We start from the raw sequence: 13,797 nt of genomic DNA, 5'->3' as shown, positions 1-13,797 counted from the left end.
TTAGTTGGTTCTGCAGCCTCCAGGAGCCCATAAATAAAGACTATGAAACTGCAGCGGCAGGGGAGGAACAGCTGGGACAGCTTTTCCAAAGTCCCTGTCTCTCTCCACAAACCTCGGGAGCTAATGAGATCCTTTGTTAGGGAGATAAGGTGCGTGCCAAAGAGGTGAGCAGTGGAGCAGCTCATGCTGACGGGGTCAGGCAGTTCGCCCAAGGGCCCTGAGCCCTGAGAGCACGCCGAGTGGCTTGGGTCGGAGGCAATGGCAGCCCCACGCGCCAGGCACCAGAGACTAATTTAATTTTGTCCCGGGGTGGCTGTCGAGCTGCACTGCCTCTGCTGCTCTGTCAGGTGGCTGCTGAGGCTGAGGACACTGCGAGCCTGGCCTTGGGGACGTGAGTCTGCCACCTCGGTGAGGTGACGTTTGCTGGGGTGCGTCCTGCTGCCTTGCATAACTGCTGATAAAATGGCCACGAGGAGCATCCTTGCGAGGTGAAACCTGCTCGTCACCACGGAGCCCTGTCTCCTGCAGAAAGTGCCCTGCTCTGGGGTCGTGTGGCTTTGCACCTCTTCTTGTCCTTCTGCACCCAAATTGAAAATATCTCCCCAGTTTTTCCCCTCTCCTCTCAGAAGGACTTGGAGCACAGGGACAAAGCCGACCCTTCAGCCCCTGCACGCTTGATTCCACCTTGCCACCGTTTCCACGGGACAAGAGCTGTGGCTAAGTGAATGCCCCACCACTGGGAGAGGGGCTGAGGCACGGAGGTAACAGCTGAAGTTATATTTCTCCAGCACCCCCTTCAACGTTACGTTATTACTGAAGGCTGAGGTGCGTTTGGTGTTTATTTTTCTGGCTTTCTCTTTGGATGGCAAAAATCCATTTTGTCAGTAACACTGAGAAACTGTGAGCTGTCTCTAGCTGCAGGATTTCAAAGAAATAGCTTCTAATTGCCCCAGCTGGAAATAAGCCTAGGAAATGGGTTTCTACATTAGAAAAAAAAATAAAAAAAAAAAAGAGAAAAAAGGGGAAAGAAAGAAAACAGAAGTCACTGAATGTTGTATAATGACAAGTTTATGTGGTCCTTGATTCAATGTTTTGCTGGAGATGTTCTGGGGAACAAAAGAACGTTAAAATGATGTCCTGAAACTTTATTTGTATGTTTGTTTTAGGAGTAGGAGTAGAATTACAGGCATCCTTGCCCAATTGCACATCATGGAACTTCATTTTTGCCTGTTCAAACTCCCACGTAGCAGCACACAATGCTCCCCTCTCCCGTGACGTCTGGATAAAGGTGCAGCAGTGCTTCCCCAGGACTACCCGATTTCCACTGCAGGCTGAATTGCAGCTTGTCTGCAGTCTGTCACAAACACTGAGATGCAGGTTTTGGCACCGCATGTAAGTCACTTTCCAAAACACAGCAAGCGACTGTCATCCTCCACAGTTTTGCCTCCTTCTTGTTGCATCAGGCTTCGTATCAGCCGAGGGCTGCCCAAACAGAACCTGCTCGATGATCGAAGATGTTCGCCATTTCTTGAAGCACTTCAACGAGGAGTTAAGTAAAACGAGACTTATTTTTCTCTCCTTTCTCCACAAAGGAATACACCATTGATGTCTTTTTCCGGCAGTCCTGGAGAGACGAGAGGCTGAAGTTCGATGGTCCCATGAAGATACTCCCCCTGAACAACCTGCTGGCCAGTAAGATCTGGACCCCCGACACTTTCTTCCACAACGGGAAAAAATCTGTCGCCCACAACATGACAACACCCAACAAGCTGCTGCGCCTGGTGGACAACGGCACCCTGCTGTACACCATGAGGTAAGCTCGTGCCATGGCCTTCCAGGTCCCCCTACACATGACAGTCCCATGAAGGCAGGTATGGATCTGTAGTTTATGCAATTTCTTTGCCACCAAAGTAATGTTTGTTCCTGATCTCTGATGGGATATGAAGTCAGGTTTTTGGTAACGGCAGAAAAACTTTGGGATGGGAGAATTTGGCATTCTCCAACAGCTTGAGAGCAGCTCTGAATTTGTTAGCATATTACTCCAGAATCCTGTGAAAGATCTAACAAGCCCAAGCTTGCTTGTGAGAACAAAGTGGTTTTTTTTCCCCACTTCACCAAATGAAAAATCCCAATCTGTGCAATCAATGATCTTCATTAGGAAAAAAAAAAATCACCAGCTTTTTAAAAACTGGGCTCTGGTAGAAGCCCCAAACAGGGGGTAACCCTGCAGTGTGAGTGCTTAGGAAGGGCTCTCCAGGCAGTGCTGCACGCTGTGCAGCCTCACCGTCAGCTCCAGCAGCTGGGGCCTTCCTTCCAGTCACAGGTTGCTGTTGGGGAGCCATGCCTGGGGGATCATGGATTTCTCAAGAACAGCCCTGGTACATACACTTGTCACTGAACTGCAACAGGTGGAGAACATGGAGAAATAAGTTTGGGTTAATTGTATGTTAATTCAGGAATTACTGAGTTGTTCCTGTATGCTTGGAAGCTATTCACCCATGTAACTAAAGTTTGCCACCTGGGGTTGATGTACTAATCTGCTTTCCAAGGTAAATGGACCTATAAATGAAACAGCAGGATACTCGGAGATGCAGAAGAATGGGACTGAGTTGTTTATGGGAAGGTGTAAATCCTTGTTTTCAAAAATTATTTTCTGTGCCTCCATCTTCAAGCCAACCCAAACTAATAACACGCTTCATTGTGGATTCTGTGTGCCGAGATGCTGCACTTTCACCTCTGCTGTTCGAGGACCAGACAGGATTTCATCTCTTCATAGCTGAGCTGGCTGTGAATCTACACAGTGTCAGCAAGTTTTACAGCCTACATTGATAAACAATGCTCTGCTCTTGTGCAGCACTTCTCAAATATGAGCTAATCCTGCCAGTGCCCTGGGGGTGGAGGTCTCTGAACATCAGTGATCTCACGTTACTGAGGCAGATGGGGTAAATGAAGGGAGAAGCCCAATTTGACTCAAGGGCTCAGTTCTGCTCCTGGCTGTCTGACCTGCATGTCAGATGACTAACACTCCCCCAGTTTGTATCCCTGTCTGACTGCAAAGCGTTATAGGAGCTACTGGCGTAAGGCAGCAAAAAAAGGACCCAATTTCAGGGCTTTTATATCATTTTGCTTGTTCTTTATTCAGCAAATAACCATTACCTTCAGCAAGTTTTGTGTGACTGGGAAAGTATTGAATTTGCTCTTTCGTTTAGGGCTGGGCAGGTGCCAGGGTGACAGCATCACGAGGCTCTTGGGAATGAGCTTCTGGAAGGAAGTGGAGTCACAGGGGGTTTTAAATAAATTCAACACATCCTTCAGTTTAGCCGTCTCCGAGGGAAGGAGGGGGGATGAAGGAGACCACAAAGGGACCTACCTTTGTGTCTGCTCATGCCCCCCTTAAATGTACTTCCAAGTCTTTGCAAGAGGTGAAGAGCCCACTCAGAGATACCCGAAGGTGGGGACTGGATATCTGTCACATTGTGTTGCTCAGTACCAGGAGCCATAGTGCACGTGGACTTTCTGCTTGTCCAGCAGAGCTTGTCACTTGCAAACTTTCCCAATAGCATGTGGGAAATTATTCCAGTGCAGCCCTGAGCATTGTTGGACCAGCCTGATACTGAAGATGTGGTCAGAGCTGGCCAGAAAGGCATCTGGAAAGCACAGCTCTGCACAGGACAGTGTCTTAGGGATGAAGCAGGTTTTATATCATTTCTTGGTTTGCTGTTTGATACACGCAGGACAGGATGTCTGTCACGGCACAGCTGATGATTGTTCTTCTCCCTGCTGCTGAAGAAAAAGCTCACTCAGGGCCACACAGGGTCTTTCGTGTGGGAGCTCAGAAAGAAGACGTAAGGGCACAGGTTGCACAGCCCAGGGCTGTGCATCAGGCTGAGGCTCAGAGACCAGACCTGGCTCTGCCACGGGCTTCTAGATACTCATAGGCATTTGCACCTCAGTTCCTCTGTAAAATGATAGTGATGGTATTGCCCTCCCTCTTTAGGTGCTTTGAAACCTCCCCCCAGGAAAGGGCTGGAAGAAGACTTGTTTTATGTTGTGCTTCCTTCGTCCCAGCCTAGCTCCAAGGTGCACACACGCGTGCCCTTCTGAAAGGAGGGAGCAGGAGCAGGAAGGCAGTCTCAGCCACACACAGCTGCCGCCCAGCCAAGTGCAAACCCCAAAGTCCCACTCCGTGCTGCTGACTGGAGAGTGAGTTTTGACCTCCGCCAGCTTTTCCCAGGACTGGCAGGGCTGCGTGCTGCCTGCCCCATGCAGTTCCTTGCAGGCTCAGTCGAGGCTGGTGCATTGCCATGCGGTTTGACTCCTGAGACGTATCTTCCTCCTTTACCTTGTACCAGCCAATATCCTTGGGGGATCAGCTCTGCTGATGTGCAATTAGAGGCATGTCTCTTGCTATTTATCCTGCCGTGAAAGCCCACTTCTCTTAGTCAAGGCTTACATTTATAGATGAAGTTGCTCTGGTGGAACAGCAACTCTGACACATGCATCCAGCAAAATTACACCGGTGTGACAATATTTATGGCTCCTGGAGAGAGCCTCTTTATCACTGGCCTGAGCTTCGAGGAGCCGCACACCAGCTGTAGCTGGGCGTCCAGAGATTTCCCTTAGTCACAGCACAGCCGCCTCGCAGATCCCTTAGGCATCATGGTGCAAACATCTGATCCCTGACTCAGGCCTTGGCACCCGGGTGACAAGATGGCCTTTGTGACTGCAGCACAAAATTGTATTTCTCTCTTCCCTTCCTTCTGGCTGCTGAGCAACGGACAGGATTACTGATCCTTCTGCCTCTTCCCTGCTGCTCTGGCTGCCTTAGAGAGTGCGGGGAACACAGCTTTGTCATGTAGCCCTGCCTCTGCTGTCTTGTTTTTGGAGTTCCTACAAGATCTGAGTAGCTCACAAAAGCCCAGTTAAGGCCTCAAAGCTCTGGTGTCAGAGCTGAGCACAACAAACCGGGGATTGCACGTGGATTTACATAAGGTACAGACAAAAACTGAGCTGCTGCAGCAATCTCTGGATGTAATCTCTGGCTCAAATTGTGTGGGGCACATCGATAATATTCTGGTTCTTCCTGGCCTTGAAACATGAAAATAGCAAAAGCTTGATGCTGTGCCGATGGGATTCAACTTTGTGAATCCAGGCTTTAAAGAGCTCTTCTGCTTTTCACAGGCACTGTCAGAGTGGCGTGCTGAGGCTTTGTGGTTATTGTCAGAGTGTTTCCCAGACAATATGTGCTCAAGTTATGCACTCAGAGGATGTTTTCTTTAACTGCCAGGCTGACACATTCAACTGCATGCCCAAAGACTTTGCCTCAAGCACCTGTATTGCTGAAGACAATGTAAAGTTTTCAGCTGCAGCTCACAAACACCTGGAAAGGACAAGTGCAGCCCTGGGTGAGGTGGAGGCACAGCATTAGGCAAAGCTGGGCACAAAGGCACCCAGGGCACGTGGAGCCCCAACAGGGTGGTTGAGCCCCAGATAGCAAGCCCCATACCTGCTGCAGTGTGCTCAGGGGGTTGTGACTCCCAGACTGCTGTTTGAAATCACAGTCTCACAAAATCTCTCACAGCAAAAGCTTTGGGTTGTTCTACTATCTGTTTTTTGTTTTAACCCGTGGGTAATTTGTGATAACTGGAGGCTGCATCTTGCAAAACCCTCCTGTGCAGTGGAGGTGCAACCATATTTCTCCCTTCTGCAGGAGGAGCAGCTCAGGCATCCCAGAACTAGCTCCTCTGCATAGTACAGAGTGGCAGCTATTTGGCTTCATCCTACCTTGTGCTTGGTGTAGGCAACGGCATAAAGGGACCCAAGCAGACCAAGCTACACTGCTGAGCACACAAGCCCCTGAATAGATGAGGTGAGATGTTATGAGTCAGTTTGGAGCTTTTCCCTTCCATACAGTTTCCTGAGTGGATCCAAAGGCAGAAACGACCTATTTTCCAGGTTTGGTTTTATGTAGGCACACTTTCATAAGGAAGCTATCCCAGGAGGGAGAAATCTTCAGGGATCGCCTTATCTCCCTGCATTTCTGCCATCATGGGCTGAAATCTCCGGGGGATGGCTGCAAAGTGAATTCTGCGTTTTCAGATCCAGCACAAGGATCCTAGAAAAAACTTGGCTTTCAAACTCAAACCGCAGCAATTAAACCTAACCTAGATTTGCACACAGCCCAAACCGCAAACACTACCTATTCATCCTGACTGTGGTTATTAACAAACCTCCTGGAGGAGAAATCAGGACAAAACTCAAGCAATCTCCCCGGCATAAACAAAGTTGGCTCCGCTGTGCGGGGTGCTGTCATGTTTTTGGAGCACACGTACACCGAGGGATTATTGCATTTTGCGTCCCAGAAATTGGACCGAGGCTCTCCCTCATCCTGCAGCACGAGGCAGAGGCAGGTAGCGACGGGGGCTCTAATGACACATCAAAGGCTCTGCTAAGCTGCCGGTAACCATGAGAACGCAGCCGAAGAGGTTTGTTGTACCGCCAGCCCTGGGAGAGGTATGTTTAGCCTGATTCACGCTTCTTGCCATTGTGTTGAGCAGTTCAAAGGGCTCCCCGTGACTTTAAAGAGGGAAAAACATGGCTTCTCCACTGGATGTTCTACTTTTGGTGCTGCCATGGCAGCAAAGCAGAGGGAAAGCACGAGGAGTTGGCGGTTTGATCCCGAGACAGGTCTGCAGAAGTTGTTAGTGACTGGGACGGACAAGCCAAAGGATACAACAGCTGGACGATGTGTTTGTTGGCAGTTTGGCTATTTTTCACATGCTGTTGAGGCTTTGTAATGGCATTTCAGGGCTCAGATGTCCAGACCTGAACAGGACACCAGGGCAATGAAGCAAACCTCTGTGGCTATCTGGCCACGAGCTCTGTTGTACAGGGTCAGGGGCAAAGATGAGAATTTCTGCAACAGGCTCTCTTGCACGAATGCCGCAGAGGCAGCGGTAATTGTCTGGGAAGCGAGGTACATTCCTCTTAGTCTGACATTTTGACGTTTCATTAGGCAAAGCATATGGTGCTGAGGAGCCCTCTTCTAGCAACAGGAGGCTGTAGGGAGAGCTGGGGGGGAGAAAGAGGAATACGGGCACTTCCTCAGCGGTGATTGATGCCACAGCTCACCTAATGCTGCTGCTAATTAGTGCTCTGAACGATGAGTGTGTGCAAGAGAGGCTGCAGGAGAGGAGAGCACGGTGAAGGGGAGTGAAGGATAGCTGAGGGATGTGGGGGGCAAAGGGGAGCAATAGTACATGGGTCAGAGCGTCTCAGGGCCAGCACACACGGGGCAAAGACAAAGAGGTTTCAGGCCAAGGAGAATAGCTGCGAGGGGGAATGCCTATGCTCCGTTTCTTTTCAGCAAGGAAGCTGACTGCCTTCACGTGTTATCCGTGAATGTGCTGACTTCAGGCTGGTTGAAATTGCTGAACCACGCTCATCTCACTGGGATGATATGGCATTTTGCTTTTATTTAATTTCAGGAGACTTAAAAAAAAAAAAAGATAAAAAAAGACCCAGCTTCTTCAGTTGAGGGTGGAGGAGGTGGTGGATTAGGTTGCTTTTTTCAGTAGTTTGCTGATATATTTATTGTGTTTTGCTGTTGCTTACTGGCTCAGCTAATAAGGCACACTTCAGATTTAAATTGTGACTGCTGCTTTCCCACACAGCCACGGAGTCATCTGGCATTGTTATAAAGTTGTCTCCTTCTCTTGACGACAGTTGCTCTTGTTGGCCATGGCCTGGAGTGGGTAGTTGGGTATGGCCAAGGCCAGCTTGTGCCCAGCTGGTCTCTGCTGCTGTCCTGGCCCCCTCCGAGGCTCTTTCTGGCTGCTCTAAATGGCACTCAGCCACCGGACCCACAATCTGCGGTCCCTTGAGCTGTCCATGTTCAGCTTTATCCCTAGTAGCTGTTAATCACAGCCAAAATTTGCAGCCAGAACAGTGGGTGAAAAAGGCCTTTCTGTTTTTTGGGAGTTCAGGATACATCAGAAGGAAAGCACTGACTAGGAGAAGTCTTTTGGAAAAGCTGACTTTGTGAACACCCAGCTAAGAGCTTTTTGAAATGATAAAGCAGTTAGTGAAGCCAGGGAAGCAACAGGAAGGTTAAAAGGAAGAGTCTTGTGTGGCCTCCTGAGGGAAACAGGTGGAATGCTAAATTTTGCATGCAGAGGCATCAACATTTCCTTTATGCAAGTGACAGTGACAAATACTAGAAGCAAAAAGTCCACTGCAGTTGGAGAGGAAACAGAAATAATTGAGTGGTAAAATCAGTGAGGATATGCTTGACATGCTTACAAACAACAAAGCTCCCCATGTAAATTCCAAGCTGGAAAAAGAAAGCATCACTCAAGAAAGAGAATAGAAAGAGCAAAGACTGTTTAACTTATGCCTTGCTACCAGGATTTTATACCTGCTTCTTGAAATCTTAATCTTCATCCAGATTATAAAAAAGAAACATCAAGGTGAAAGAGCAGTTGATGGTGGCACATGATCCCCAGCAGAAAATCATTGCAGCAATGTGCTGATAGGATTGTTGAAATTAGTAAGTCTTGGCTGACGTCCTAAAGCTCAGTCCTGCTTTTCTCTCATGTATGGGCATGTACGTTCAGTCCAGAGGTGAAAATGAGATCAGCAGGTCAGAGGAAGTGATTTGCTTTCAAGGAAGTAACGTTGTCCACACTGTGGTTCTTGGGTAGGCTGAGGAAACCAAGCTGGGCACAGACAAAATGAAAGCAGGAAAGTCCTTATCAGTTCTTTCAGCAGAACGTCAGGACATGGTGGTCGCCAGCCCCTACGTGGGTTCAGAAAGGATTCACAGACAAGGTAAGGTCCTCGGTCTCCTGTGCACTCAAAAGCCTAAATGCAGCCTCTGAAGCGTGGTAGCTGTAAGCCACCAGCTGCTGGGAGAGGACAGCAAGGAGTGACTTGCTCAGAACATGCCTGGGTTTTGTACTTCCCCACCTCCTGGCCTCCTCTACTAGACGTGGAGTCTGCCTGCGCAGACACTTTAAACCCCTTCTGACTAACGTGGCCAGAGTACAGACATCGTATCTGTCACGGCTGGGCTGAGAGCCCCTGTGACCCAACAGCAAATGCAACCTCACCAGTCCACACAGGGTGTATGGGGCCACATCCTGCTGAGATCTATTTACCAGAACTGAGCCATCCTGCCTGTGGGAGTTGCTGTTTTTATAGTTGCCCCTGGGTGGATGTGCCCGGTGGAGATGGGGCAGTTGTACCTGGCTCTGGAAAACATCAGAAAAAACCATTTGCTGCTGTTGCACTAACAAGCAGGGAGGTATCACTGAAACATGGTGGGGATGGATGCAGAAGGCCTGCAGGAAACCACTTTCCTCACCTCTTCCCTTTGCCATATCATGCAGGAATTAGGCACAGGCTTCCCCGTGGTGTGGCCTGCTCTGCAGCATTGCATCCCCACTGCAAAGGGCAGCATGCCTCACCTCACGGACCTCCCCAAAGGCTGGATTTGCAGGGTTTGAAACCCCCGCTGTGGGGGCTTCTGGTCACACAGGAGGGTTTTGTCCACCCAGCCCTACCCCATCAAGGTTATGTCAGCTTCCAGCTCTGCTCCTCTGCTTCTTGATTTAACGCCTCTGCCTGGGTGGGGGTGCCAGCTTTTGCAGATCCTCGAAAAGAAACAGATGATACTGGATGTGGCTCCAAAATCACAAGGTTCGTTCCCTCACGGTGGCAGACCGAAAACTTCATTGCTGGAGGGGAGTTTCCAGGATACAGCATCTGACGCGGAGCAGCTCTGCAGGAATTTGCTGCTGCTGCCCTCCCTGGCACAGAGCTCGCGTCCTGCCTGCCGCAGCACCATCTGCCGCCTGCGGCCACCATCACCGCTGCCTCCATCCTCTCCGGAGGCCCCACTGTCCCCAAGCCACACTGGCACTCTTATGTTTCCTCACAGAGGTGCTTGGAGTGATTTGGGAAGTGTTTGCTGTCATCCAGCAGGATTCTTTGATGATAACTTTAAAAAAGTCTTTTTTTTTTTTTTTTCTCTCTAGAATCATTTAAGGCTTGCTCCCATGAAAACAAAATCCCTTTTCAAACTTTTTTCCTCTTTTTTTTCTCTTTTTTCTTTTTTTCTTTCTTTTTTTTTCCTAAGAAAATCTGAACCCTCTATTATTTTTGAGGTTTGTCTTGCATTTGACAAAGCCTTAATATTTCCTGTGGAGAATAACTGACCTGAACATTTCCCATTGGTTAAAAGGCCATTTTCCAGCTAAAGGAAAATGTCTTGATAGAAGGTTTCCACCGTGCCTCTTGACTTGTGTTTTCCACAAGCCACCTTCAGCCTTCAGTCTGTGCACTTGCCCTTTGCACCCACCCCTTGCTCCCATCACAGATTATTTGTTCCTCGTTATTTTTCTGAGCCATCAGAAGTGGGTCCATTTTGACAAAACTGTTCCTCCAGAGGAGACCATATTAGAAGTCTCCGGGGAAGCTATCTGTTCTGGCTCTCCCTCCTAGTCCGCAGGCTTTTCGGTACTTCAAGGAGGAAGAAGAAGAGCTCAGAGCTTCCTTTTTTAGAGCCTTTTATAATGGATCCTTTCATGCCTGGCCCCACGTTCTGCAGCGTGCTGTGATTATGCTTGCGCCTCCCTGATGAAACCAGTTAGTGACAAGGCATCCCGCTGGGATTTGGTGGACGTGTAGAGCACAAAAGCAGTCCAGCACTCCTGCCAGCAGCCCCGGGACGGGCACCTCTACATCTTCCCGTGTGCGTCCTGTGCAGTGCCACCACCACTGGAGGTGGGCTGTGGTGCCCCACGCGCACTGCGGCCTCGTGCCCTGCAGTGCCACCTGCCACCTCACGGCTCTCACTTTGCTCAGCATGCCCCTTAATTCTTTGGCTTCGGTGAATAATCTGCCAGCCCTTGGCTCCTCCCAGCCCGTCAGGAAGCAATGGCCATGTTAGGTGTCCCTGGAAGCCCTTCCTTCTGCTTTCCAGCACCACCCGTGAGGTGTCCCCTGGCCCCTGGTGTTAATGAGCTCTCTGCACAGCGCAGAAGCAAACGCAAGTCCTGGGCTTTGGCAGATTTTCTGATCGCACTGAGTGGATAAAGATGAACCCAGTCAGTAGTGCTGAGTTCAAAAAATGGGAAAGGCGGCCAGATCTGCATGCCTTCTGCTCTCTCCACAGCTGATGGCCTTCTGCCTGAAGACCCAGGAGTTAGGGACGACGTTGAGGCCTTTGATGGATGCGGTGTAAAGCTGTCATGGCAGAAGGGCCAGGTGGGAGCCTCTGCAGCCGTGTGTTTCTGATCATTCCCTTTGTTTTGTCTTGTAGGCTAACGATTCATGCCGAGTGCCCCATGCACCTGGAGGACTTCCCAATGGATGTGCATGCTTGCCCACTGAAATTTGGGAGCTGTAAGTACCTTGATCAGCCTCTGCAAGGTGGTAGCTTCAGAGCTAAAGAACAGTCCTTCGCGTGGCCAGTGTCTTCCATGATTTTATTAATGGTGTTATTAACTGTAGCATAGTTGCTAATGGCAACATGACTAAAAATTTGTTTCTGGTATCTCAAACGCAATTCCTGCCATCATCAGGAATGAGCAGGGAGCAAATCTGTGGTTAAATCTGTGGAAAGTGGAAGAATTTGATTGACACCAGAAGAAATCATGTTTATCATGTGCATCTGCCCCTCTGTCTTCTGACAAAATGCATCCATGAAGCTGGATTGTTTAAAACTTCTAAAAAGAAGTAATTTCTTAGGCAGCTCCTATTAAATGTAGAACTCATAGCCACAAGACATAACTAAGGCCAGTAAATTAGCAAGCCTTAGAGAAGGATGAATTATTAATGTTAATTGACCTTGTGAGGAGGGATATAAAATCTCATACCTCAGGCCTAAACTTTGGGATTATTACAAGACTTTCAGGAAGGCAGATTACTCTATATCTAATTACTTTCTTGGTGAGGAAAAGAGACTAATGTGCATCTTCCTGCTGGAATACCCTTTGGGGTTCTTCCGGGCATTTTTTACTGATTTGCCCTTTAAATGATGGGAGTTTTGACACAAGCAGCTCAGAAAGCTGCCCTTGATTAGTGTAACTATGAATATTTCTAAAGCACCCATTTGCATAGCATGTGAGTTCACCTCTCTTATGTTGGAGTAGGATTAAATCACTGTTTGCACCAAAAAGCTGCCCATAGCTGGAAGCTGCTCATTTGCAAGAAGCTTAATGTGGTTCAGATTCTGTAAGTACAAGGGCAGTGCCAGTGCCAGACGTGCTGTTCAAAGGATAGCCAAATTTGCCTCGGTGACAAGTGATCCCCACAAGCTGAATGGCTTATCAGAGGCCTCCTGTCCCCATGCCACCATGGCATGCGCCCCAAGTGGGAAAGCAGAGAGCTCGCAGGAGAAGTAAGGGGATCAGCCATTTCAGAGAGCCACAGTTGCCCAAGTGCACACCGTGTGCTCACTTCATTCCTTGGACCAAAAGTGCAGTGAAGGTGATGGCTTTACCTCTCTCCACGCTCCCTAAGAGATAGATGAACACAGCAGAGAACTGTTTCTAAGCCAGTAATAGGAGATTCGTACAGCAGCTGAGACTAGGAAAGCAGAAGATGCTGCTAGACTTATCAGCTCCACTAAATGTTACAGACCTGTCCTTGTTTGAATTGGACTAGACTGCATTGCAAGTGGGTCATTGACCAGAAATAAAACAGATTCCTGGCATTAAATAGGTTCCAATTATCCGTGCTATGGCTACATGACAGCAGATACACTTCTATCCTGGACAACCAGATGAGAAGAAACCTGCACTTTCAGGTATGAAGCGAAGTGGATGGCACTGAAGACGTGTACATGTTTCCCCTGCAGACTGAGAGTGGCGGTGGGAGAACCACGATTGTCAGAGCAGAAGGTGCTGCCCACCAAGGCAGAGGAGCATTGGCAGAGCAGTACAAAGCTAAGCCTGAAGGAGGAAGGTGGTCTCCAGGAGCATGTGGAGAGCTGGAAGGAGGGGCTGGAAAAGCAGTGTTGCACATCAGATGAGAAGTGCCAGCTTGCATCTGAAGTGCTTAAGCAGCACCGTGGCGTGCTGAGAAACGTTGGCTGATCATCAAAACCACTCCCCCTGCTTCACACAGTGTCTGCTTAGCGTTTAGCAGGTTTGCCAAAACCCACAGTGCAGGGATAACAATGGTTGTTTTTAAAAAATCAGAGAAATCTAGCTGTCTTAGGACACAATCATCCACAAAGCATGAGCTGAGAAATTTCCATAGTAGACTTGACCCAATGCTTGGGCTGACCCTAGCCAGAGATGTCTTAATATTTTAATACAAGAAGCTGGTGGTAAAAATGAATGAAAAACACTTGTTAAAATGGCTTTGCAGATAGTGAACTTTGTTCTTGCCTAGAAAATTACTGCAGAGTGGGTCTGGACAGAAAGCTTGAGAGCGTTACGGAGAGTTGTAGCACCTAGTAGAGCCTGGAGAAACTTAATTTCTAGATACTGGAGGACTGGCAATACTGAGAGAACAAGTGGGAAAGAGAGCAGCTATGGGAACAAGCAGGGGTTTGGTCACAAAGGCTTGTGAAGGTGATGGTGACCGTGTGTGTTTTAGGGCGGTTCTGGGCAAGGATGGAGAGGGGAGCTTGCAAGTCACTGGAAGGCTGCCCTGGCTGTGAGCCCAGTGCTGCCCCTTGCAGTGGCTCAGCAGAACTTGCCTGCTGTCTTCTGCAACGTGCAGGCAGTGTCTTCCCAGCACTGCCCTGCAGGCACGGGGTCGCACAGTGCACAGAACACACTGGTG

At 48.9% G+C, this 13,797-nt stretch overlaps 1 protein-coding gene across 7 annotated transcripts in view; it reads left to right on the top strand.

Annotated features, from left to right (window-relative positions):
- The window catches only part of LOC308177416 (gamma-aminobutyric acid receptor subunit alpha-3-like), an 84,647-nt gene that overhangs the window by 58,700 nt on the left and 12,150 nt on the right, over positions 1–13,797 (top strand). For all 7 annotated transcript variants that reach the window (XM_080554686.1, XM_080554689.1, XM_080554687.1 and 4 more), the window contains exons 5-6: positions 1,593–1,813; positions 11,324–11,406. In XM_080554686.1, coding sequence (XP_080410812.1) covers positions 1,593–1,813; positions 11,324–11,406 — 304 coding nt within the window. The remainder of the gene's footprint in view (positions 1–1,592; positions 1,814–11,323; positions 11,407–13,797) is intronic.

Source organism: Anser brachyrhynchus (assembly GCF_964034855.1).
Source record: "Anser brachyrhynchus genome assembly, chromosome: 13".
Lineage (NCBI taxonomy): Eukaryota > Metazoa > Chordata > Aves > Anseriformes > Anatidae > Anser > Anser brachyrhynchus.
Note: the sequence above shows the minus strand (reverse complement) of the source record. Positions and strands in the feature narration are given on the sequence as shown.